The sequence below is a fragment of the Coregonus clupeaformis genome, chromosome 7 (genome assembly GCF_020615455.1).
Source record: "Coregonus clupeaformis isolate EN_2021a chromosome 7, ASM2061545v1, whole genome shotgun sequence".
NCBI lineage: Eukaryota > Metazoa > Chordata > Actinopteri > Salmoniformes > Salmonidae > Coregonus > Coregonus clupeaformis.
Window position 1 is genome coordinate 30,364,828 of NC_059198.1, and position 27,987 is coordinate 30,392,814.

At 44.0% G+C, this 27,987-nt stretch overlaps 1 protein-coding gene across 2 annotated transcripts in view; it reads right to left on the reverse strand.

The window, feature by feature from the left end:
* Positions 1-392: 392 nt before the first annotated feature.
* LOC121569718 (corticotropin-releasing factor receptor 1-like) overlaps positions 393-27,987 on the reverse strand; it is a 152,816-nt gene continuing 125,221 nt past the window's right edge. The window contains exons 8-15 of one of the 2 annotated variants that reach the window (XR_006001378.1): positions 23,368-23,521; positions 23,189-23,249; positions 21,525-21,597; positions 20,133-20,218; positions 16,639-16,777; positions 16,323-16,364; positions 1,946-2,293; positions 393-1,708 (exon numbers count right to left, since the gene is read on the reverse strand). Coding sequence is in view for 1 of the 2 variants with exons in the window: in XM_041880867.2 (XP_041736801.1) it covers positions 2,153-2,293; positions 16,323-16,364; positions 16,639-16,777; positions 20,133-20,218; positions 21,525-21,597; positions 23,189-23,249; positions 23,368-23,521 (696 nt within the window). In the remaining variant the exon portion in view is untranslated. Of the gene's footprint in view, positions 2,294-16,322; positions 16,365-16,638; positions 16,778-20,132; positions 20,219-21,524; positions 21,598-23,188; positions 23,250-23,367; positions 23,522-27,987 lie in introns of both variants that reach the window. The other variant, XM_041880867.2, reaches the window with a different exon arrangement.

Here is a 27,987-nt window from a genome sequence, read left to right on the forward strand (position 1 = left end):
AAATAAAGTTGTACTATATGCATGACAATATCTGATCAATAGTTTTATGTTCTGGAATGAGTTGGAATGAGGATCAGTTATAATGTTTTTAGTCTTTTTTACCCCTTTTTCTCCCCATTTCGTGATATCCAATTGGTAGATACAGTCTAGTCACATCACTGTAACTCCCCTACGGACTCGGTAGAGGCGAAGGTCGAGAGCCATGCGTCCTCCGAAACACGACCCTGCCAAGCCACACTGCTTCTTGACACACTGCTCGCTTAACCCAGAAGCCAGTCGCACCAATGTGTCAGAGGAAACATCGTCCAGTTGGCGACAGAGTCAGCTTGCAGGCGCCCGGCCTGCCACAAGGAGTCGCTAGAGCGCGATGGGACAAGGAAATCCCTGCCTGCCAAACCCTCTCCTAACCCGTACGACGCTGGGCCAATTGTGTGCCGCCTCATGGGTCTCCCGGTCACGGAGGATCAGGTTTTTTATGGTCCTTCATAATGGGTAGCTCAAGTTGAAAGGATTTGCAGAATTTCAGCAAAGTATTATCAGTACCCACTGTGCACAGACGTCAATTCAATGTCTATTCCACGTTGGTTCAATGTAATTTCGTTGAAATTATGTGGAAACAATGTTGATTCAACCAGTGTGTGCCCAGTGGGTACCTTCTATGACACAATAGCAATATAACATATTACCTGTTTGATGACAAGAAAGTGTTTGAAGAAAAAAAGGATTTAGTCTGAAGATTTAGTATAGATAAGTTACACAAGTTGCAGAGATGAAGCAACCAAAACATCCACGTTCCTCTCAGACCTTAACATAGCTAGCCTAAAAAATAATAATAATAATTGCTTATTCGGTTGAGAAGATTAACACCTTTTACAACCGTAGCCTATGATAAGCTCTCTCCATATGGGTGTGTTTGTATTCGCTTGAGCCTCAAAAAACCTCAACCTTACCAGCCGTGAAATGCCTTATTGATGTTAAACTGCCGCTCTTCCTTCATCCCCCCTCCAGGTCTGAATATCTCTAAGCCAACATTACGTTTGAGTCCCAGGAAAAGGCTACAATGAAAGGGAGGAGAAGAAGAAGGCATCGCAGTTTGAGGAGAGTTACGCTAAATATTTACTTCCTGAAAGAACTGGGCAACACAAACACAACTGTTTTGTCCTCTCTGAAGCTTTGACAGTGCATACCAATTTTCACAGTTCATTCACATTAGTAACAGTGTTGGATAATGTCACATCACTTTTTCCGCTTGCAAAATGCCTTGGTTGTTGTTGTAGGGATAATGGGGAAGGCATCCATCTTCAATGGAGGCCAAAGATTTCACATCGGAACATGGTCTCTATGAAGATAATAATCCATCAGAAAAACAAAAAGAAGGAAAGGGAGAATGTTTACTAGAGACAATAGTCTGGACAGACCTGAAATGAATGGTCCATGGCGGTCATTCGCTTTGCGATGCAGCGCCAGCAAGCATAGATAGCTCAAAGTAAAAAAAAAAATCCACAGAAAATAAAAACATGCAAAGGAACAAGAATCAAATTGTTTGTATCAATGATCTTGAACAGGTCAGCTAGTCCAACAGGGATCATGTATTTGACACAATACAAGCACGTGCCCCAGTACCATTTTCTTCCCAATCTCAAAGTCTTCTTATGGACTCCAACTCCATCCATATGGACTCCAACTCCATCCATATGGACTCCAACTTCTGGATTTTGCAGAATAAAAAACAATAAGAGAACACTAGACTTACTGACGAACAGGGGAAAAAATATATATCTGACATCAAAAGTCACCTCTCAACTGAATCTGCCAACGCCACAGGGATTGTAACAATTCCCTGTGCTACCTTTTGGTAAAAAGTCAGCTCCTGACATTTCTTTGTTTGGCCATTGTCATTCTGTCCCTCTGTAGCTTTCAGAGGGAACACACTGAGCGAACGTACCTCAATGTATCAGCAGGCGAGAGACTACAGAGGTCACTGCTCCCTGGGAGGGGGTGTACCCTGTGTGAACCATCACGGTAGCTGTTTCCCTCGGTTGGTTTGGAGAGAAGAGGGGAAAGAGGTGCTCTATGGGGGACATGCTGGAGGGGTGGTTGCCGGTGAGAGGTGAGACGGGGGCGTTCAGTCAGAGCAGAGTGTTGTTGGTCCTCACACGGCCGAGGACTGCTTGATGCTGTGGAAGCTGACCCGCGTGGGCGACGTGGGGATGGACATGGCGCGCGCCACCCGAGCCCTGATTGAATGCTTGTCCTGCCAGCGGTGCCATCTCTTCCTCACTGCAGAACGCACCTGAGAGGATAGCAGAGAGAGTGAGAGAGAGGGGAAAAAAAGAGAGAGAAAATAAAAATTGATTTTGTTTGGTTTGACGGTGTAATTGTTGACTAAAATAACATACATTAAAAAAAAAATCTGCAAAGAAACTATATAATCTGCAATGTCAGTTTCATTGAATACCACTTATAGTTAACTGGCAGGTTAAGTGAGTTTCCATTAAATTGTTTTCACCTAATTAAAATATTATCCCATTTATGCTATTTCCAAACTGTGGTGACCAAGGAAAAGAGGAGGACAGTGTTGGGACAATGCCATGGGGTTAAAAATAAGAGGGAAGTAGAAACTAGGCACTGAGCTTCTGCCACACCATGAGGACCACCCTGTATTCTCTAATAACAAGTCAGTGACATGATGAGAACTAATTTCCTTATTTGCTTTTGGATCTTATTAACCTCATTAGAAGCCCAAACTTGACTGGATTTATCAAAGGATAAGTGCACAGGCCCCTTTCTCACTAATATGTTCGTTTTCAAAGGAGAAGCAGCACTATGTTCTTTGGCTCCCTGGTTTAAGTATGCTGAAAATATAAAAATCTAAGTTTGGGTTGTTCCCCTTCTAAACTTATATTCATGAAACTGTGTGCTCCATAGAGCTTCTACATCTTGAATATCACTCTCTTTCTTCAGCAGGAAAGTGTTTATGTATTTGACAATTAACGCTCATAGGCATAATATTTGTATCCATGATTCTACCAAAACACAGGCATTATGTAAGACGTCTATCACATTCTCACAGGCTGGGAACCCGTCTGCCTGTAGATGACAGTATATTTAATTCAAGCCGACCTGTTTGTTTTTTCACCTGCTTCTAAAGAACTAGAGCAACAAGCAGCTCTATCTTTTCACTTTGTCTTATCATGTGAAACCCTGCAGGGTCCTTCAGTACACTTCACACAGTTGGCTGTGGAATTGAAGGAAATATGTCACAGAGGATGAGGACTGTGTACAGTAGGGGTGTGAACGCAGCAAAGACACATTTGTTTATGTCTGCGAGAGCCTTGACTGTTTATTAGGGAGTACAGAATTTGAATAACATACAGTATATTAATGATTGTAGATAGAATAGCTGCCTGACAGTTTGAGTACAGTGTGAGAGTGCTGGGGTGATTTCATGGATAAAAGGAAAAAGGAATAACTTTCCCGCTCTTTTCTCAGAGACTGGAGGCCTTTCACACAAAAGAGGCTGAAATCAGGTTTCCATCTAACCTTTTTATGTGAGTAAAGTACGTCGGATAAGAAATGTAAAGAAAGGCCTGCTGGAAACAGCTAATTTGTCGACAAAACTAAATACGTGCGATAATTTTTTTGTCTGTGAAATAGAATTGCAGTAGAAACGCTTTTATCCTCAAATATTGACATAATAACCATCATTTTGAAGTAAACTTGCAGTCACGCGATGCTATGTTGTGTGGTCCTCTCACTGCGACTTGGCAAAGCATGCAAAGTTTATTAGCTACAGATTAAATCAATTATGATGAACTTCACAGGGTGGTGAAAGTGCACAGTGATGAGCTTGATGCTCCTTTCCAATAACTATCGATGGTCTTAATTTGTATGGTGGTGACATGATTATCCAAGCTTGGCTGCCAGTTGACAAATAAAAATTATCCTGGTTTTATCCATAACCTCCTAATCTACCCTCCGCACTGTATCTGCGAGTTGTTGGCTAGAGCTATGTGCCAAGACGAGAGTTTATCGCAGACCTTTTGTGCCAAAACCATCGTCAGAGATAAAACTAGGATGGAAACACATACAACTTTTAATGTTTTATTCAGTAAATGAAAAGTTATATGACTAAGTGCTTTTTATGTGCACTATGTCACGACGCACTGCTTTCTATCTGCAACAAGTCAGTTTGATGGAAACACAGCTCTGGTTGGAAAAGTAGCATATATTTTTTACGTGGATTTTTGAATATCTGCATGCAAATCTGTCACAAATTGGATGGAAACCTAGCTTGTGATGCAAAATGGATCCATTTAAAATAAATGCCAACCAAGGTGGAGATTGTGGCATTAGTGAATATGTGTGAGTGAATGTGTGTGTGTGTACTCCAATGCTAGTGCCTATAAACCTCCACTGAGTGTTATTGTCTATTACTGTTTTCAGTTTAATGACAAAGGCGGTAATATGTGTGAAATGGTGTAGAGTTGATGCGTGAATATGAAGGAAATAAATGAAAGTTACGAAGAAAATCAGCAGAACCACAGAAACAAACTGAGATGAATAGCTACCATCAGTTCACTGAGGTAGCCAATTCCAGAATTTCATAAGAGATATGCCGTTATTTTGTATGACATACTGTAAAACCTTCGATATTACTGCAGTTTCCGGTGTTTTCCATTCTAATCATGCTTTATATCATACAGTGAGCTCCAAAAGTATTGGGACAGTGACAAAACCTTTTTTTTTTTTTTTTTGGGGGGATTTGAAATGATACAATGCACAAATATCATACCCCCCCAGAATGCTTACCAGGGGTATGATATTTGTGCGTCTGTAACCTTCTCACTTGTCACTATTCATGATTCATTCAGGATTATCCGTAATCATGGTAGCATCCACATTGATGTAGAAGTGTTTAGAAACATATTCTATTATTATTTACAATAAAAGTGACTCCAAAATGACTCAATACATTATTTACCATTCATTTCTATAGGGCACAAAATCATCTGAAACACAACTAAAACAAATAGAAAATGCATCCAACAAATTTGTAGAATCACGAGCTTGATGTAGTCATTGTGTGCTATGAATGTGACCAAATACTTAACTTTTTATTACTTTAATACACATAGAAGTGAATTTATCCCAATACTTTTGGTCCCCTAAAATGGGGGGACTATTTACAAGAAGTGCTGCAATTTCTAAACGGTTCACCCGATATGGATGAAAATACCCTCAAATTAAAGCTGACAGTCTGCACTTATAGTCATTGTATCATTTAATATCCATAGTGCTGAAGTACAGAGCCAAAACAAAAAAAAATGTGTCACTGTCCAAATACTTTTGGAGTTCACTGTACACTGAGTGTAAAAAACATTAAGAACACCTTCCTAATATTGAGTTGTGTCAATGGGTGCTGAAGGTGGGTGTGGTGTATGAATCAGGCACAGGACGCAGAGGCTCAGTCCAAAAGACTTTAGTGCAATATTCAACAAAAGAAATAAGCACAATAAGCCCGAAGGCGAATACACGGCGCACACAGGCGACAAAACAAACGGCGCACTAGCATGTGCAAAAGAACCTCTCCAAAACACTGGAGGGAAAATAGTAGCTCCAACACGAAACAGAAGCGCAATCACACACAAAGACACACACAACCAACGAGAACTAAATAGGACACTAACAAGACACAGGTGTACAACATCAAGACAAAACCAAACGAACATGAAACATAGATCGGTGGCAGCTAGTACTCGGGGACGACGACCGCCGAAGCCTGCCCGAACCAGGAGGAGGAGCAGCCTCGGCCGAAAACCGTGACAGTACCCCCCTTGACGCGGCGGCTCCAGCCGTGCGCCGACCCCCGGCCTCGGGGACGACCAGGAGGACGCGGAGCAGGGCGCGCGGGATGGTCCCGGTGGAACTCCGACAGGAGAGATGGGTCTAGGATGTCCCTCCGCGGCACCCAGCACCGCTCCTCCGGGCCGTACCCCTCCCACTCCACGAGATACTGGAGACCCCCCATCCGGCGTCTGGAGTCCAAGATGGACCGAACGGTGTACGCCGGAGCCCCCTCGATGTCCAGTGGGGGCGGAGGAGTCTCTCCTATCTCATTGTCCTGGAGTGGACCAGCTACCACCGGCCTGAGAAGAGACGGGTTAAGAGAGGGGTTAATATTATTATACTCAACAGGTAGATGTAACCTATAACACACCTCGTTCAATCTTCTCAGGACTTTAAAGGGCCCCACAAACCGCCGACCCAGCTTCCGGCAGGGCAGGCGGAGGGGTAGGTTTCTGGTAGAGAGCCAGACTCGATCTCCGGGTGCGTACACCGGCCCCTCACTGCGGTGGAGATCGGCACTCGCCTTGTGACGAAGGACGGCCCGCTGCAGGTGGACGTGGGCAGCTTTCCACGTCTCTTCCGAGCGCCTCATCCAATCATCCACCGCAGGGGCCTCGATCTGGCTCTGCTGCCACGGTGCCAGAACCGGCTGGTAACCTAATACACATTGGAAGGGGGTCAGGTTGGTAGAGGAGTGGCGGAGAGAGTTCTGGGCCATCTCGGCCCAGGGAAGGTACCTTGACCACTCCTCAGGCCGGTCCTGGCAATACGACCTCAGAAACCTACCCACATCCTGGTTGACACGTTCTACCTGCCCGTTACTCTCCGGGTGGTACCCTGAGGTAAGGCTAACCGAGACCCCCAAACGCTCCATGAACGCTCTCCAAACACGGGAAGTAAACTGGGGGCCTCGATCAGACACTATATCCTCGGGCAACCCGTAATGCCGGAAGACGTGGGTAAATAGGGCCTCAGCGGTCCGTAGGGCAGTAGGAAGACCCGACATAGGGAGAAGACGACAGGCCTTAGAGAACCGGTCCACAACGACCAGGATGGTGGTATTCCCCTGAGAGAGGGGAAGGTCTGTCACAAAATCCACCGAGAGGTGGGACCATGGTCGTTGTGGAACGGGCAGGGGTTGTAACTTACCCCTGGGCAGATGTCGGGGCGCCTTACACTGGGCGCACACCGAGCAGGAGGAGACATAAACCCTAACATCCCTAGCCAAAGTAGGCCACCAGTATTTAGTGCTAAGGCAATGCACTGTCCGGCCAATACCCGGATGTCCAGAGGAGGGGGACGTGTGAGCCCAGTAAATGAGTCGATCCCGAATCTCGAGCGGAACGTACTTCCGACCCTCAGGACACTGTGGAGGGCTGGGGTCGGTACGCAACGCTCGCTCGATTTCGGCATCGACCTCCCATACCACCGGTGCCACAAGGCAAGACTCCGGTAGTATGGGAGTAGGCTCAATGGGCCTCTCCTCCGTGTCATACCGCCGGGACAGCGCATCTGCCTTACCATTCTGGGACCCAGGGATGTACGTGATTTTGAATACGAACCTGGTGAGAAACATACTCCATCGAGCCTGGCGAGGGTTCAGTCTCCTCGCTGCCCGGATGTACTCCAGGTTCCGATGGTCAGTCAAAATGAGGAAAGGGTGTTGAGCCCCCTCAAGCCAATGCCTCCACACCTTAAGGGCTTGAACTACAGCTAACAGCTCCCTGTCCCCAACGTCATAGTTACGCTCCGCCGGGCTGAGCTTTTTAGAATAAAAAGCACAGGGGCGGAGTTTAGGTGGCGTGCCAGACCGTTGAGAGAGAACGGCCCCTATACCTGCCTCAGACGCGTCCACCTCAACCTGAAAGGGTAATGCGGGATCCGGATGCGCCAGCACCGGAGCCGACGTAAACAGGTCCTTCAGTCTCCCAAAGGCCCTGTCCGCATCAGCTGACCACTGCAGGTGCACCGGACCCCCGTTCAGAAGGGACGTGATGGGAGCTGCCACCTGTCCAAAACTCCGGATAAACCTCCGGTAGTAATTCGCAAAGCCCAAGAACTGCTGCACCTCTTTTACAGTAGTTGGGGTTTGCCAATTACGCACAGCGGACACACGATCCACCTCCATTCTCACCCCTGACGCGGACAACCGATAACCCAAAAAGGAGACCGACTCCTGGAAAAACAGACTTTTCTCTGCCTTGACATATAGGTCGTGCTCCAACAGCCTCCTCAATACACGACGCACCAGGGTTACATGCTCGGCTCGGGTAGACGAGTACACCAGAATATCATCAATGTACACGACCACCCCTTGTCCCTGCATATCCCGAAAAATGTCATCTACGAAGGATTGGAAGACTGATGGAGCATTCATCAACCCATATGGCATGACCAGATACTCGAAATGACCTGACGTGGTACTAAACGCTGTCTTCCATTCGTCGCCCTCCCTTATGCGCACCAAGTTATACGCGCTCCTGAGATCCAATTTTGTGAAAAACCGCGCTCCATGCAATGACTCCGTCATGGTCGCAATCAGAGGGAGTGGATAACTGTATTTCACAGTAATCTGATTGAGACCACGGTAATCAATGCACGGGCGCAACCCTCCATCTTTCTTCTTCACAAAAAGAAGCTTGAGGAGGCGGGAGAAGTGGAGGGCCGAATGTATCCCTGTCTCAAAGATTCGGCTATGTAAGTCTCCATAGCTTTTCTCTCCTCTTGAGACAAAGGATACACATGGCTCCGTGGGAGCGCTGCTCCTGCATGGAGATCAATCGCACAATCCCCCTGTCTATGAGGAGGCAACTGTGTCGCCCTAGTTTTACTAAACACGAGAGCTAAATCCCCATATTCAGGCGGAATGTGCAGTGCGGGCGCTTGGTTTGGACTTTCCACCGAAGTCGCCCCCACGGAAACACCCAGACATCGCCCCTCACACTGAGCAGACCACCCATCGAGAGCCCTCTGTTGCCACGAAATAGCAGGGTTATGGGTGCTTAACCAGGGAATTCCCAGCACTACCGGGTACGCAGGAGAGTCGATCAGATACAGCTGTATAGTCTCTTCATGACCCCCCTGCGCACACATCCTAAGTGGCGCTGTGATCTCCCTAATCAGCCCCGACCCCAACGGGCGGCTATCTAAGGCATGAACGGGAAAAGGGTTTTCAACAGGTAGGAGAGGGATCCCTAAATCTAAACAAAACTTCCGATCAACAAAATTCCCAGCTGCGCCTGAATCTACTAGCGCCTTATGCTGGGAATGAGGTGCAACCTGTGGAAAACAAACAGGTATACAAAAGTGCGCAACAGAAAGCTCTGGGTAAGTGGGACGTCTACTCACCTGGGAGGCCCCCCAGTGCGTGGCCTGTTGTCTTCTCCCCGGAGAACCCTCCCCAGCACCTGGCCGCAGTGTGCCCTCCACGACCGCACTTGGTGCAGGAGACAGGCCCCCCTCGGGCTCCTCATCCCTCCTTTCTCTAGCGCCCGGCACCCCCGAGCTCCATAGGGCTCGGCTCGGAGGTGCCGGAGGGCGGAATGGAAGGACCCCCTCGGGACGTCCACGGGTGGCCAGCAGGGTGTCCAGACGGATGGACATATCGACCAACTGGTCGAAGGTAAGATGGGTATCCCTGCAGGCCAACTCACGTTGAACGTCCTCCCGTAGGCTACATCGAAAGTGGTCGATGAGGGCCCGTTCATTCCACCCTGCGTCCGCCGCTAGAGTCCGGAACTCTAAAGCAAACGCCTGTGCGCTCCTCCTCCCCTGTCTCAGGTGGACTAGACGCTCCCCCGCCGCTTTGCCCTCAGGTGGATGGTCGAACACGGCCTTGAAGCGACGGGAGAACTCGGCGTAGGAGATGGTGTGGGCGTCCATCCTCCTCCACTCGGCGTTAGCCCACTCCAACGCCTTGCCCGTGAGACAGGAGATGAGGGCGGAAACGCTCTCGTGTCCCGAGGGCACCGGGTGTACAGTGGCCAGGTAGAGCTCCACCTGCAGGAGGAACCCCTGACACCCGGCAGCTGTTCCGTCATACGCCCTCGGGAGCGAGAGCCGAATCCCCCTGGGTTCCGAACCTGGGACTGGTGGACCGGCCGATGGGGTGGGCAGGGTAGGTGGAGGTGTGGGTACCCTGCTGGCCTCCCATCGGTGCAAGGTGTTGATTACGTCCTGTAGAGCGGTCCCCAGGACGTAATCAACACGTCCTGGGGACCGCTTATCTTGCCCACGGATACGCTCCTCGAGCGACTCAGGCGTAACTGCCGATCCTGCTGATTCCATGCAAGGTGTGTGATTCTGTCAATGGGTGCTGAAGGTGGGTGTGGTGTATGAATCAGGCGCAGGACGCAGAGGCTCAGTCCAAAAGACTTTAGTGCAATATTCAACAAATGAAATAAGCACAATAAGCCCGAAGGCGAATACACGGCGCACACAGGCGACAAAACAAACGGTGCACTAACATGTGCAAAAGAACCTCTCCAAAACACTGGAGGGAAAATAGTAGCTCCAACACGAAACAGAAGCGCAATCACACACAAAGACACACACAACCAACGAGAACTAAATAGGACACTAACGAGGACTAACAAGACACAGGTGTACAACATCAAGACAAAACCAAACGAACATGAAACATAGATCGGTGGCAGCTAGTACTCCGGGGACGACGACCGCCGAAGACTGCCCGAACCAGGAGGAGGAGCAGCCTCGGCCGAAACCGTGACAAGTTGCCCCCCCCTTTGCCATCAGAATAGCCTAAATTCATCGGGTAGTGCTGAGCGATTAGTGTTTTTTGAGGTTGGTTCGGTTTCTGTTCGATTATTTTTTTTAAATATCAGTTTTCGATTTCAGTTTCGATTCTATATTATTTTACATTAATGCGCTATGCATTATGTGGGTTGAATCCTGCAACAACACAGAATAAAACAATTAATAAAAGTCCCATGACGGTACTGACTACCCATTACAGCTTATCACTTATTAAACATTATTTATTCACATTACTTTACTTTAATAAAATATTTCAGTTGTTGTGTATATAACATTTGTTTTATTTGATGGCTTTATTATTTCATTCCAGCCATAATATCATCTCTATAGAGCTGCTGCCTATGCTGTCTGACAAAATCACTATTTTGTAGTTCTTCAAAGTAAATATGGCATACTTTTATGACTGCTGAATACAAACGATCAATCACTTAGAGCAGGGGTGTCAAACTCATTCCATGGAGGGCCTAATGTATGCTGGTTTTTGGTTTTTCCTTTCAATTAAGACCTAGACAACCAGGTGAGGGGAGTTCCTGACTAATTAGTGACCTTAATTCATCAATCAAGCACAATGGAGGAGTGAAAACCCACTCAGCCCTCCATGGAATGAGTTTAACGCGCGATGTAGAGTATTGGCCTGTTGGAAACTATAACTTCCTATCCTCAAACTCTACTCTGGACCTCGAAGCCAGTTCCACTGCATTTTTTAATTGTTACCCTCTAATCAGGGACTGATGTAGACCTGGGACACCAGGCGTGTGCATTTCATTATCAGGTTGAACAGAAAACCAGCAGGCTCCAGACCTCGTAAGAGTTGGGTACCCCTGGGCCTACTACGTCACACAGTTGAGGCTGGATCTGATCTCTAGAGAAACTGTGCAATGTGTGCATTGAGTTCACAGAAGAAAAACGAACAAAATGGAATTAAAATAATTGAACCGGCGTCGGTCAATTAGGTGTTTAAAAAACGAAAAATAACCAACATTTCGGTTAATTGCTCAGCACTATCATCGGGGCATGGACTCTACAAGATGTCGAAAGTGTTCCACAGGGATGCTGGCCCATGTTGACTCCAATGCTTCACACAGTTGTGCCAAGTTGGCTGGATGTCCTTTGGGTGCTGGACCATTCTTGATACACACAGGAAACTGTTGAGCGTGAAAAACCCAGCTGCGTTGCAGTTCTTGACACAAAACCTGTGCGCCTGGCACCTACTACCATACCCCTTTCAAAGGCACTTAAATATTCACCCTCTGAATGGCACACATACACAATCCATGTCTCAATGTTTAAAAATCCTTCTTTAACCTGTCTCCTCCCTTTCATCTACACTGAATGAAGTGGATTTAACAAGTGACATCAATAAGGGATCATAGCTTAATTAATTCACCTGGTCAGTCTGTCATGGAAAGAGCAGGTGTTCATAATGTTTTGTACACTCAGTTGTATGCGATAACCTACAGTATTTTACTGAGTGAACATTATTCATGATGTGTTAGTCCAGCCTTTCTTAAAGTATGTGCCGCGACTCACTTGACCTGTTAATGGTGGGTTGCGACGTGTCAGAGTAAATGTATAATTATTTCATTAATTACTGGAATTGATTTGGCCAAGTGCAACTGCACTCTCTGTTCAGCGTGCCCTCCGCTTAGCAGCAGTGTCTCTGCTCAGTTTGGCAGCTGCGCAAGTGTGTGGGAGATGCCTGTGTGCTTCGCAGTTTTACAGGATATTTTTTCAGAAGTTTTCTTGAAGATCACTCCGCAACCCTGTCGTACAGCAGCAGATGATGCACTGTCAGCCACTTGCCGTGTTCAAAACAACTGGAAACTCTGAAAAATACGAGGTCAAATCATGTTGTCAGTGATCTTCAGGTCGGAAAGTCAGAGCTCTAGAAAGAGGCCGAGTTTGATTGACCGTTCAAATCGATTTTTCCCAGTCGGAACTTGTTTCCCAGTTGTTTTGAACGCACTGAAGTCGGAAGTCAGGGATTTCCGAGTTCCCAGTTCCGAGTTCCCAGTTGTTTTGAACGGGGCAACTGACTTGTCATTCCCACTCGCCGTCACTCACCGCTGTCATCGAATGGACTTAAACTAGCCACAAGTTCTGACTGAGATCAATTGTCATGAAACGCAAACACAGCGATTAGTTTCTCTCTCTTCGTTTAATAGAAACTTTGAGAAATAATGAGGAGCGCCCACAATAATTTTTTTGTGTGGGCAAGTGCTTAGTAATGAGTTTCTCAAAACGGAACAATTGTTATTGTAGATAAATGTCAGATCTATTCAAATATGAGTTTCACATTTATTCCCATAAGGTTGGAGATGATTACCGTAGTATAGGCTAGGCTGGGAGTTTAGCCTGCTCTTTTTTGGGTGTGAAAATGTAACTGGCCTATTGTCCTGACAGGTTTGACAATCTTACACACAGCCTGCCATGAGTGTCAAATCATTAACATTTCAAAATAGCCCGTTATGTAAGGCTAAGGTGTCGCCAGCGAAATTGGGGTTTGAAATACTGCTCAATGGACCCCTTACGGAAAACCCACATGATTTCACATGAAAAATCACAGGATTTCAAATGTGACAATTCCATGTGGTTTTGGAACACTTCACATGAAGTTTCACATGAGGATTTTCACGCGATCACATAACCTTTAAAATGTGGAATCATGTGAAACTATGTGGTTTTCGAACACAGCACATTTGGTTCCTTTGAAGTTATAGGAATATATGTTTTTGGTTTCACACTGGTTGTGGGAACGAAGCCATACGTTTACTAACCGGTAAAACTGAACGTTTTTTTAAACGTTCTGAGAACAGACGTGAAAATGTTGCCTGTTCTGGGAACATTTATTTTTAGGTTGCAGGGAGGTTCTGAGAACGTTCTACTCTGACCACCACTTTGTTTTCATGGGATTCAATATATGTCATGACATTCAATATGTCCATCAGTTTGTGGGGTCCAGTGGCTTTGAAATGCACTACAAAAAGACTCGGTCCCGACTCTGGAATATTTAACAAATACACCATAACTACCACCACAATCCAGGTATTGCTTAATCTTTTCACACAGTGGTTTTTATTCAGGATTACACTTTTAGATACCCAACAGATCCAATTTAAAGAGCATTTTCTCCCTGCTAGTGAGGATTGCACAAGGTGAGTGCATCTTTGTTTTGGCTAGGCTAGGTTTTCCCTTAGCAGCATGCTCTAAGTTTGTCATTAGAGTCAGGGTTATGTGTATTGCTTCAAGGGCTTCTCCCAGCGGTAAATAAGTTATTAAAATAAGATTCTGGAGAAGAGAGAAGGTTAATCCCTGTTGTTCATCACGATTTCAGTGCAGTTGGTTAGTGTTAATATCAGTTAGGTCATTAGCCTAGCTTTCACTGTGTGAATGTGAAGGAGAGCTACAGTGCCTTCGGAAAGTATTCAGACCCCTTCCCTTTTTCCACATTTTGTTACATTACAGCCTTATTCTAAAATTGATTAAATAAAACATTTTCCTCATCAATCTACACACAATACCCCATAATGACAAAGTGAAAACAGTTTGTATTAAAAAACAGAAATACCTTATTTACATAAGTATTCAGACCCTTTGCTATGAGACTCGAAATTGATCTCAGGTGCATCCTGTTTCCATTGATCATCTTTGAGATGTTTCTACAACTTGATTGGGAAACGAACCCACAACCCTGGCGTTGCAAGCGCCATTCTCTACCAACTGAGCTACAGGGGCCCTTGATTGATTGGTCTGATGAAACCAAGATTGAACTCTTGGCCTTAATGCCAAGCGTCACGTCTGGAGGAAACCTGGGGTGGCAGCATCATGCTGTGGGGATTTTTCAGCGGCAGGGACTGGGAGTCAGGATCGAGGGAAATATAAACGGAGAAAAGTACAGAGATCCTTGATGAGAACCTGCTCCAGAGTGCTCAGCACCTTAGACTGGGGCGAAGGTTCACCTTCCAACAGGACAACGACCCTAAGCACACAGGCAATAAAACGTAGGAGTGGCTTCGGGACAAGTCTCTGAATGTCCGTGAGTGGCCCAGCCAAAGCCCAGTCAGCCCCATCCAACCTGACAGAGCTTGAGAGGATCTGCAGAGAAGAATGGGAGAAACACCCCAAATACAGGTGTGCCAAGCTTGTAGCGTCATACCCAAGAAGACTCAAGGCTGTAATCCAAAGATGCTTCAACAAAGTACTGAGTAAAGGGTCTGAATACTTATGTAAATGTGATTTCAGTTTTTTATCTTTAACTAATTTGCAAACATTTCAAAAATCTGTTTTTGCTTTGTCATAATGGGGTAACGTGTGTAGATTGAACAATTTAATCCATTTTAGAATAAGGCTGTAACGTAACAAAATGTGGAAAATGTCAAGGGGTCTGAATACTTTCAGAATGCACTGTAGCTCTCCTTCACACTCACACAGTGCAAGCTAGGCTAATGACCTAACTTATATTAATGCTAATAGGAATGCTAAAATACTAACAGTGATTGAAGTCGGCCGCGGCTGACTGGTACGGAAAAAGCGGCACCTCTTTCTACTCTCTTTCCTACTGCTTGAGTAACGACACTTCTTATAGAATATCAGAGCAGAGAAGTCTTGTCGATAACATTTACTTGTGTGTCTGAGGTTAGCACTACTCTGGTTCTCCCTACCTTGTAAATGGTGAAAAAAGCAGAAAAACAAACATTCGGTCCTCTCAGGCTTTGCTTGGCAGATCGTTGATCGTTCATGATAACATTTGAACAACCATTGAACTCCACCATTTGTCCTTTGGATGTAGTCCCATGATACCATCAAGAGCAACGATTTAGCGGCTGCTTGACATTAGTGAGCCAACAGGAGACACAGAGGTTGATTAGGTAAGCAAACTGTCAGCACACGTCTATTGAGTGGCCACTTTTGCCCTAAGTAACTGCACCTCAGTGGGAGATTTCTGTCTCACTAAGTGGCGTCATGCTAGCGTACATTGATCTCTACTCAGTGTTAGCGTGTAGGCTTCATTTCATCCTTCCTGACTCTCCGTGTAATGCTGAGGTAAAATAAATGCATTTATAAACCAAAATACATAGATGAATGATCCAGGAGACATGACCTGGGCAGTCTCCAGTTGAGACAGTTTGCTCCAGGGAGAATGGGATACCTGAGAAGGAGGTAACTGCAACGTTTACATTAAGCTGTGTAGCAAGGGTACTTTCACAAGAGTTTGTCAGGTTTTAAGGCAAGCAATATTTTGTAACTCAAGCCCGATTTAGGTTTCTCACCGATTAATATTTCATGACAAATCCATTTTGGCAAATCTGAAATGGCACGCTATTCCTTATATAGTGCACTACTTTTGACCATGGCACCATGCAGCCTCTGAGATGGGGTGTGTATATATGTGTTGGGCCAGGGTGAAGCTCATCTTGATCCTATTGATTCTGCTGTGGTGGAAGCAATCTGCATGTCCAAGGTAACCCTGCTGCTTGGCTTGCATTTTAAACAACACAATATACATTTTTAACTCTGCATGAAATGGTGTCAAGTGGACATATTTCCAATAGTCCTGGTAGGAATGAGAGGAGGGATGGAGGGAGGGAGGGATAGTGGGAGGGAGGGATAGTGGGAGGGACGGATTTGAAAGAAAAACGCATTACGGGTACAGTGTGAGCGGTGGGGGATCATGGGACAAACATGAATCTGCTTACCTCGCTGTTCAGGAAGCAGTAAAACACTGACACGAAAAAGCCCTGGAGGACAGAGACAGAGGGAAAGATGGAGAGAGGGGGGAACACAGAGAGAAAGAGATGGCGAGAGGAGAGGGGGAGGAGAGAGAGAGTGTTAAACATTGAAGATAAGATGAGCAGTGTGAGCAGCACCACATTGTACTGTAGACTACATCTATTTTTTGTGACACCTTGACACCCACATTTTTTTTTGCTATCGTTATATGCTTCAGAATGTTTACAGCATCAAACAAGTTCTCAAACCTTCTATAACACTTTCTATTGGGCCTGGGCATACCTGAAAAGACTCCAGGATGGAGTTGAAGTAGATGAAGACTATTTGGGCGACCTCATCCTCCCCTCCCGGGTTGACAAAAAATAGCATGTAGGTGATGCCCAGAAGTGGCAGCAGCACCAGAGTGGCCTTCACCGCTTTCCTGATGGACACACAGTAACACAAGAGTCATATTATTAAATAAAGACCTGGCCGCCAACTAGAGAGTCAATAAGACACAGACGCAGAGTCATACTAGCGACACAGATAGATGCCTAAAATAGACCTGCCAGACAACTAGTGAGTCAATACTACTTTGCTAATGGCTGCCAAGTTTTTTTTCTCCTGTTCTGTGATTTTATGTTTCATGAGAGCACTCACAATACTGGCGTGTGTAGTTTGGATTAATGGTATCGACATACCTCGGGTAGTAACAATGTTTGTCAAGTTCCTACAATACTTTGATTCCACACTGGGTGTGGGTTTACATATTCAAACCATGGCAGCAGTTCACATGCATATTGCAAAACCCCATAGTCCTTACAGCGCTATAACAGGTAGACAAATAACTCCCAATTCAATTGTTCTGTTAACATATTTATGTTCTTAAACTTGCTATGATGAGACAGTGGCTGTGTGTTTGTTTTGTGCTTGTTTTGTGCTTCTGTGTGTGCGCGTGCCGTGTATGCCGTGTGTATGCCATGTGAATGCCGTGTGAATGCCTGTGCACGTGTCATCCTCGGCTGCCCCATGGCGCTCTCACATCTGTGCATGAGTGTGTGGCAGCTGTGCCCATCACCTCCATGCAGAGAGACCCCGATGTCAGCTGCTGAAAATGTTACCCAGCGCTGTCAGAGCTAGCATGAACGCCGTACTGCTGACGCGAATTGAGCACAAATGTCCATTTCTAACATGGCCTAAAGTAATGTGACACTGACACATTCTTTCAATTCATCCATTTCCCAGTGGAATCCCAGTGGAAGTGCATTGCTGTGGTGCATACCAGCTATATGGCCCACCAATGGGTTAATGTATGATGACTAGGTCATGTTCTAGGTCATACTGGCCTCTCATCCATCAGCATATTATTAATCACAAGTGAAGTGCTGACCAGCAGTCCAATAGAGGAGCACTAGCTGAGGCTCAAGGGTGCGAGTTCACAGTATGCGTCCAAAATGGCACCCTTTTTCTCTACATAGTGCACTACTTTTGACCAGGGCCGGCCCTGCACTATATAGTTAATAAGGTGCCATTTGGGACGCAGACTGAAAGCTGGCTGAAGGGTAACGAATGTAGCCTTTATAATCCCATTAGTGCGGCCAAATTGAATTTGCTAAATCAGAAGTGTGATTGAGAAATGACTCCATTAAATTACAATAATGAGCGAGGATATTAGCTTGGCTGTTTTCCAGTCAGATGACCCCATGCAGCGTCTGTCACTCTGGTTTCATTATACAAGGAGTCAGTCAAACTCTGATCTTACTGCACCAATAAAAAGGTGTGTCTTGATTATGATTATGGCTTGTGAATAGTCAGCATGGTGTGTTGTGTTAGCCGGTTGTGGAACTCTATAGTGCTGGTGTACAGTAGCTCTATGTGAAAAGTGTGAGGATTTCTGCATGGGTGCGCACAGGCATGAACACACATGCAGAACACACACATGTGAAACACATGTGAAACACACACATGCGAAACACACACATGCGCAAGCACACACACACACGCAAACACACACACACACACTCCCACCCCACAACAATCAATTATTGCAATTCAACCAGACAGGTATCGATCATTAGGTTACTTCCAGCGAGGCCATTGATGTTTCCTGGGAGTTTATTAATTAACAGCCCATTGATGTCTACTTTACACCTGGGGCTGGCTCAGCCGACCCTGGATGCGTCCCAAATGGCACAAGAATCCCTACAGTGCCTATAGAAAGTCTACACCCCCTTGAACTTGTTTCACATTTTGTTGCGTAACAAAGTGGGATTGAAACAGATGTAATAGTACTGTTTTGTCATTGATCAGAAAATTCGACAAATGTTTACAAGTTTACAAAAATTTAATAATTAAAATATAGGCGTTGCATAAGTATTCACCCCCTTTGTTTAGGCAAGCCTAAATTAGTTCAGAAGTACAATTTGGCTAAATAAATAATATAATAAGTTATATGGACTAATAGGGGTTGACATGATTTTGTAATGACTACCCCTTCTTCTGTCCCCCATGCATACAGCATCTGTAAGGTCCCTCAGTCAAGTATTGAATTTCAAGCACATATTCAACTACAAAGACCAGGGAGCTTTTCAAAGCCTCATAAAGAAGGGCAATGATTGGTAGATGGGTAACAATAACAAATCAGACATTGAATATATCTTTAAGCATGGTCAAGTTAATAGTTATGTTGTGGATTATGTATTAAACCACCCAGACACATCAAAGATGCAGTCTTCCTTCTGAACTGAGCTGCAGGACAAGAAGGAAACTGCTTAGGGATGTCACCATGAGGCCATTGGTGATGTTAAAACAGCTACAGAGTTCAATGTCTGTGATGGGAGAAAATGGAGGATGGCTCAACATCATTGTAATGACTCCACAATAATTACCTAAATGACAGAGTGAAAAGAAGAATTCAAATACAGAATTTTAAAAAATATTCCAAAACATGCATATGTATGCAACAAGGCACTAAAGTAATACTGAAAAAAAAAAAAAAAAACACAGCAAAGGAATACACTTTTTGGCCTAAATGCAAAGCTTTATGTTTGCAGAAAATCCAGCAAAACACATCACTGAGTAACTGCCTCCTTATTTTCAAGCATGGTGGTGGCTGCATCATGGTATGGGTATGCTTGACATCGGCAAAGACTGGGATGGAGCTAAGCACAGGCAAAATCCTAGAGGAACACCTGCTTCAGTCTGCTTTACACCAGACACTGGGAGAGGAATTCACCTTTTAGGAGGACTAAAACACAAAGCCAAATCTACACTGGAGTTGCTTACCAAGAAGACAGTGAAAGTTCCTAAGTGACCAAATTACAGTGTTGACTTCAATCTGCTTGAAAATCTATGGCAAGACTTGAAAATTGCTGTCTAGCCATGATCTCCAACACATTGACAGCGCCTGAAGAATTTTGAAAATAATAAATGGGCAAATATTGTCAATACAGGTGTGCAAAGCTCTTATAAGAATTATCCAAGAAGGCTTACAGCTGCAATCACTGTCAAAGGTGTTTCTAACATGTATTGACTCAGGGGGTACATACTTATTAATCAAGGGTATATTAGTATTTTATTTTTCATTAATCTTTATATAGAATTTTTCTTCCAATTTGACATGTCAGAGTAATTTGTGTAGATAGTTGACAAAAAAAGAACATTTAAATACATTTTATTCCCACTTTGTAAAACAATAAAATCTGAAGAAATCCAAGGAGGTATAGCACTACCTATGGGGGCCTGGTCAAAAGTAATGCACTGTTAAGGGAATAGGGGTCCATTTGGTCCTGGCTCACCTGTACTGTATTGTCTCTGAGGTGGTGGAGGCTCTCAGCTTTGTCATGAGGATTCTCACAATGTTGAAGAGGAAAATAAAGTTGATCTGAGAACAGAGGGAAAATAAGAATTTAGTGAAGATTTACATTGGTCAAATAGGAGAGAGAAACATTTAATAAAACAATCTTTGTCTGTGGTGGAAATAACTGTATTGGGCTTTAAGTGATGCTAGGAGACCGGTGCCAAATAAAGTCTCAAAAAAACTTTTTTGCAATCTCTGCATTTTTACTGAGTGGTATAGATTATAAATATGTTAAATCTGCATGGGAAAGACAAACACTTGGGCTTGTGTCTAATTTACATAGACAGTGTTTCAATACAGTCAACATGATATCATAGGAAAACGTCATCCTGGAAGTTTGCAAAAAGGTAAATGTCACAGTAGCTGATGTTTTTCTCAATACATTGCAGCCAATGCGAAAAGATGAGTGTTACAGGGTTGACGTTTTCTCAATACATTGTTGTCAATGGGAAAAGATGAGTGTCACAGGGTTTCAAGTTTTCAGGCTGATAATGGGCTGATACAGTGTATTGACTGATGTATGTGCAATGAATACTGCATCACAAACATAACTCTCAAACATAATTCTGATCAAATGAAAACCATCTGCAAAACAAGGAGTCAAAAAAAAGCAAATGTAATGCTTCAGAGCGAGGTCTTAGGATGATTGACTGCTGAGGTTTTAAGGGCAAATCAATAAAATCAATTGTTTACATTAAAATGTTGTCAGCTGGTTATATCATATTTTAAATCATGTTCCAACGTTATGTGTGAGTATCTGGTGAGTTATGAAGGGAGAAGGCATGAGAAAAACAGTCACATATTTAAACTTGCTTAAGGGGGATACGTGTTAAGATTGTCAAGCTGAGCTAAAACAGTTACAGTTTAGCATGCTGCAGATCATATACTATTCATACATATTCATCATACATCATATTCATTCCAAATTACCCTGTCAGTTCTGCATATGTGTAGTAGGTGTCACGTCGTTCAAATAGCTTCACATGATGGTATTACAGTATGTGCGTGAATGTGTGCGTTGGAAGGCTGCGGTATAAAGTTCACACACCATTGAATGTCAATGACCTTTCTATTGTTTGTTTTGAAGCAATTACTTGACCTTGAAACACAGTTTCCGCTTGAGTGCACAGTAATGTTATTTTGGCAGTGTTCCTAACTGCGATGTGCTGTAAATACAAACACAGTTAGAGGAAAGTGTAAAGGGGAAGAGCTTGGCCATGGATGTAGGAAAACCTAACAAGGACAAGGCTAGAACACTATGTCTATAAATGTCTATACTAGGAGGAGAAATATGGAGAAATGTGAAAAGTATTGTGTAACACCGTCTTACCAGCAACACCAGGATCATTGGGCCCTGGTAGATGTAATCTGTGTACACTCCTGCCTTCTTCCCAAACCAGCACCTGCAATTTAGAACACAGAGAGTTGAGCCAATCATACTGGCCGATGTCAGAAGGTCAACCAATCAAATGTATTCAATGACAAAGCCAACTGCAGGACCTTTGCCAACAATTTTTTATAGTTGACTAAAACGAGCATGGGGCTCGGCCAATCACATTAATTGATATCAGAGGTGGGTGAGAGGGCTTACCCTATCAAAGCCAGTACTGGCAGATAATAAGAGAGGCCTTTGTAAAGTACAGCACCCCCCACTAGCAGCAGAAAACACCTCAAACAAATCATTTGTGGAATTACATCCACTTTGCTGTAAAAACAAAGGGATGAAACAAGGAAAAGAAGACGCTCTCCCAGGGTATGAGATGCTCCAGATTCACTAATTCTACAGACTTAGTTCAGAGTGAATTATTCATTTGTTCTGTCTTCACCTTGTTGGCATCAGAGAGAGAGAGAGAGAGAGAGAGAGAGAGAGAGAGAGAGAGAGAGAGAGAGAGAGAGAGAGAGAGAGACATGTTTTCGGAGGATGGAGATCACGGCAACCCCTGTGTAAGCGGGAGCCTCTGATGTGATACAGTGGCTGTCAGGTTCCTGGTGTAGCTCTAATGAAACTGATGCCCCCCAGCCAACCAGCTGGTTGAGTGAAGAACTTTAAACTCTACCATGCGTGTTGTCTGACTGTATTAGAGGGCAGAATGTCAGAGAATGGGAAAGCATGTGGAGTATGTTTGCTTAGGCTATTTCAAGTCAGGTTTATGATGGAATAAGTAAGTAGCCTTGCATAAGCTGGGACAGTTTCTGTAGCGTGAGGCAGCTTGATGTACAAGTACACCCCCCTGGACAGGACACTAGTCTGTCGCAGGGCCTTACCCATAGCAGTGGGAAGTAGTTTGGGGGTGGGGGTGCTGCGATTGTATTATTCTTCGACGGACGGACGGGGGAATACGTTTTTACCCATGCTGCAGATGGCTATATTGGTCAGCTAATACAGGACTATTAAAGGCCCAGTGCTCTACTTTTGTATTCTTTTTTTTCAGTGGGTGCTGCAGCACTCTCAGCACCCCTACCCGCAATCTCCTTAATGCTGAGCACAAAGCAGAGACGCATCAGGTCCCATTTTTATAGTCTTTGGTATGATTCGGCTGAGGATCAAACTCACAACACTCTAACCACAAGGTCACTGAGTTATGATGAAGTGCCTTGCTATAAAATAAGCATTTAAGTCAGAGTGATATCTTTGACAGCAGAGAGCTGTTGATTGGGGAAATCGCTCAGCTCTGCCACCAGGACAAGACTCATGACAAAAAACATCAACCTGCTATTCTGTATGCAGAGCAATTATCGGTTACAGGTTCACAAAGACTCCCTTAAAATTAAGATGAATCGATCGTTTAATGACCTGGCAGAAAGTAAAATGAAGGAGATGATTGGGCGACATCCTTCTCTCATCTAGTGCAATTTTCACTCTGATGGGCCTGAGAGGAGCTAGACACTGACAATATTGTTGCCTGATTCCAAAGACAAATGGATACCACAGGGACATTAATAGAGATAGAGAGAAACCGAGAGAGAATGAGAAAGAAAAATACATGTGCTTACTTTTCATTGTCGTAGTAAAGCTTGCCAATGGCCCATGCAATGATGATTGGAAGAGGGATACCTGTAAAACATCACACATTGTCTCTGTTACAGTTGACTTACATTCTTTGTGATCAGTCAAATTAATCAATCAACGCATATCCGTCTTTCATTTGATTAACTAAGTGTAGGCTACTCACACCACCCGATGCAGATGAACATCCACTTGCGCAGCTTGTCCGTGGAATAGGTGAGCACGATGGCTGTATGCAGGTAGCAGCCCTCCCCAAACATCCAGAAGAAGTTTGTCACGTGGAAATAGTTATAGGCTGCCGTGACCAGCCGGCACCACAACTTTTATAGATAGAAAGGAAAGAACAAGAAAAAAGGCTAGTAAAAACTAAAAAGTGAGAGCTGTAAAGGCACCACTGGTTCCCTTTCCTCACTCCTTAGGGGGTTGCTGCCTGTTGGAAAAGTAGTGCACTATATAGGGAATAGGGTGCCATTTCGGATGCAGCCCTGGTTCTTTATAGACATGTAATGAGATCAAGGACGGGGAGTAAGGAAGGGCTGCAGCTTCTGAAGCTTAAGCTTATAGGGGAGAGCCGGGACGAAAGTAACACAGGGCGGAAGTAGATTTGTGTGTATTGTTGTATATTGCTGCACTGTCGGAGCTAGAAACACAAGTATTTCGCTACACCCGCAATAACATCTGCAAAATATGTGTATGCGACCAATGAAATTTGATTTGATTTAAGCATGAATAGTCATTGAAAATGGTGAAAAACATAGAGTGGGGAAAAAAAGTATTTAGGCAGCCACCAATTGTGCAAGTTCTCCCACTTAAAAAGATGAGAGAGGCCTGTAATTTTCATCATAGGTACATGTCAACTATGACAGACAAAATGAGGGAAAAAAATCCAGAAAATCACATTGTAAGATTTTTAATGAATTTATTTGCAAATTATGGTGGAAAATAAGTATTTGGTCAATAACAAAAGTTTCTCAATACTTTGTTATATACCCTTTGTTGGCAATGACACAGGTCAAACGTTTTCTGTAAGTCTTCACAAGGTTTTCACACACTGTTGCTGGTATTTTGGCCCATTCCTCCATGCATATCTCCTCTAGAGCAGTGATGTTTTGGGGCTGTCGCTGGGTGTTAGATTAATTTGGATTTTAAGAATAATGACTAAAGGATTTCACCCCAAATACAGTATAAATGTTAGAATTATCATGTAGTGTCAACCCACTAACAGAGGGGGCGGTACTAAACATTCAAGGGTAAAGGAGGAGGCGGAAACTGTTTAAGAAAGCCACCTAAAGGTGGGAGGAGCATAGTGCCTTTGTTTGTCAAGAGGTATAAAAACAGTATGTATGTGTTTTTAGCGCCAGAGCTCTCCATGAATAAACATACAAAAAATCCTTCTTCGTGGTTATGGACCTTGAATCATTGATGATTAAAACCAGAGCCTTACAACCTCTGGTAATGATTCAAGCTTAGGTTGAATTAGAGATAGAAATTCACATGACAATGGGCAACACGGACTTTCAACTCCCTCCAAAGATTTTCTATGGGGTTGAGATCTGGAGACTGGCTAGGCCACTCCAGGACCTTGAAATGCTTCTTACGAAGCCACTCCTTCGTTGCCCGGGCGGTGTGTTTGGGATCATTGTCATGCTGAAAGACCCAGCCACGTTTCATCTTCAATGCCCTTGCTGATGGAAGGAGGTTTTCACTCAAAATCTCACGATACATGGCCCCATTCATTCTTTCCTTTACACGGATCAGTCGTCCTGGTCCCTTTGCAGAAAAACAGCCCCAAAGCATGATGTTTCCACCCCCATGCTTCACAGTAGGTATGGTGTTCTTTGGATGCAACTCAGCATTCTTTGTCCTCCAAACATGACGAGTTGAGTTTTTACCAAAAAGTTCTATTTTGGTTTCATCTGACCATATGACATTCTCCCAATCCTCTTCTGGATCATCCAAATGCACTCTAGCAAACTTCAGACGGGCCTGGACATGTACTGGCTTAAGCAGGGGGACACGTCTGGCACTGCAGGATTTGAGTCCCTGGCGGCGTAGTGTGTTACTGATGGTAGGCTTTGTTACTTTGGTCCCAGCTCTCTTCAGGTCATTTACTAGGTCCCCCCGTGTGGTTCTGGGATTTTTGCTCACCGTTCTTGTGATCATTTTGACCCCACGGGGTGAGATCATGCGTGGAGCCCCAGATCGAGGGAGATTATCAGTGGTCTTGTATGTCTTCCATTTCCTAATAATTGCTCCCACAGTTGATTTCTTCAAACCAAGCTGCTTACCTATTGCAGATTCAATCTTCCCAGCCTGGTGCAGGTCTACAATTTTGTTTCTGGTGTCCTTTGACAGCTCTTTGGTCTTGGCCATTGTGGAGTTTGGAGTGTGACTGTTTGAGGTCGTGGACAGGTGTCTTTTATACTGATAACAAGTTCAAACAGGTGCCATTAATACAGGTAACGAGTGGAGGACAGAGGAGCCTCTTAAAGAAGAAGTTACAGGTCTGTGAGAGCCAGAAATCTTGCTTGTTTGTAGGTGACCAAATACTTATTTTCCACCATAATTTGCAAATAAATTCATAAAAAATCCTACAATGTGATTTTCTGGATTATTTTTTCTCAATTTATCTGTCATAGTTGACATGTACCTATGATGAAAATGACAGGCCTCTCTCATCTTTTTAAGTGGGAGAACTTGCACAATTGGTGGCTGACTAAATACTTTTTTTCCCCACTGTATCCTACTACATTCCCATTAAAGTGAGATAAGAAAATGATGGTTAGTATAGCTATTATGTGATCCATTTTAGTCAGATTCATATTGTAAGGCAAAATATTGTGGTTGCGCAACATTGCGATGTTACCGCATGGTTCATTTTCATAAATTATGAACCTATAGCATTAATTATTCAAATCGACACAAACATTACATTATGTCTGATAGTACATTTGTTAAAAGTAATGAGCATTACAAACCAGAAACATGGAGATAAGACAGATATTGTGCACTTCTTGCCAGCTGTTACTTCCTTCCCAAGGCTGTGTTACTCCCGCCCTGCCGGCAGGTAGAAAAAAGTAACGTTGCTGTAGTTCTGTTCTCAGTCTATTTAATTTCAACTAATTTACCCTAGAAATGAAATTACAGTTGCTAACGGTAGAGGACATGTATAAGTTGTTTGTCATAAAATATGGTGTCTTTAGCTCAATCGATCTCTGAGTAATTAGGGAAAAAAAGGAAAAGTGTTACTTTCGTTCCTATTCGCCCCTTCCCACTGGGCATAGACGTCAATTCAACATCTATATTTCACATCGGTTCAATGTAATTTCATTGAAATGACGTGGAAACAACATTGATTCAACTAGTGTGTGCCCAGTGGGTAGTCTCTCTAAAAAACGCTCAATCTGAGACTGAAACTCCACCTTGCGATCATTATTTGACATATGCAGCTTGTTTGAGCTTCTCGATCATGTTCGGAGTAGTGTCAAAAGGACTCTCTGAATGTTTCCAGTTTGGGACTGGTTCTTAGGCAGATGTCTGGCAAACAAAGTTCACTGCGGCAGTTTAAGAATGGCAGATTTGACCTCCTGCATTACTTGTTAAACTGCATCATAGCTCTCACTTCCCATGGCCTACGACAATCTGAGTCATCCAACACTGACAATACCTCTCAACAAGTCCAAAGTCAATATAGATGTGCTATATTAATTTGATCACTCTGTTGTCGTGGATCATTTTCCTGCGCAGTAGAAAATGCTAATTGTAGTGTATTCGAGGTTTAAAAAGGGTTCTAAAGTTTGCAATTTCCACTTGAAATTTCAAACTATTTGCCTTAAAGAAACATTTATCAACACCTACAAAAATTTCCATTAACTGAAATCCACATTATACTTCACCTTCCCTGTTGCTGCAGGATTATTTTCATGCTGTGAGAAACTGGTCAATTTAAGATAGTACACATCTGTATGCCACTTCTAACACTTCAACCTCTATCTTCTTTGACAATTACTGAGACCAGATCATTGAGAGTCACTTGGGAGTGTTACTTGGGATTGAGAGAGTCAGAGAATGGCACTTGGGGGATACACCTACACTGCTGTCCGAAATGTGTCCTTTTCGACTCCAAGATTGTATTTTGGGTGGTGCGTAGAGGCCCGGCTGGGGTTACAGCCCTCTGAGCGCTACTCATCAGTCTGGACTAGGTGTCTATAGCTGGGAGATGAGACAGGAGATCTGTCAGTCCTTAATCTCTCCCTGAAGACGGAGGTGAGACGACTCATTGGGTGATGACATTGGTTCGGAAGTAGGGGGGAGATGCTCCCCTTTGGCGTTTGTTCAAAAGTAGCAAAGTGCATCTCTGAAGGCCTTTGAAGGCCTGTGATGAATGTGTTGTCTAAGTGTTCAACAATAGTAGTTTCATGAAAAGTCCCTGACAATTGTAAGACTAGCGAACTCCTTATTGTCATGCAGGTGGGGAGTGGCCTTGGGTCACAATCAAAACAAGGAGTCATTCCAAATCAGGTGTTACTTATTTACCTCCTTTTAAACACAATAAGAACAAATCATTTAATTCAGTATTTGTTCAGGTAGTTATTCAAAACGTCAAGCTACCATACAACTATCTGCTCATTGCCCATTGAATGTTGTAGGGAAAAAGGCAGCTTGATGGCTGAATTAAATGTCATCATAATTATTCACCTACTTTGCACAGGTGTCCTCCATATGGTACCTAGTGAAAAGAATAGAGTAATGTACTGAGTGGGAAAAATCTGTATTCAATATAAAA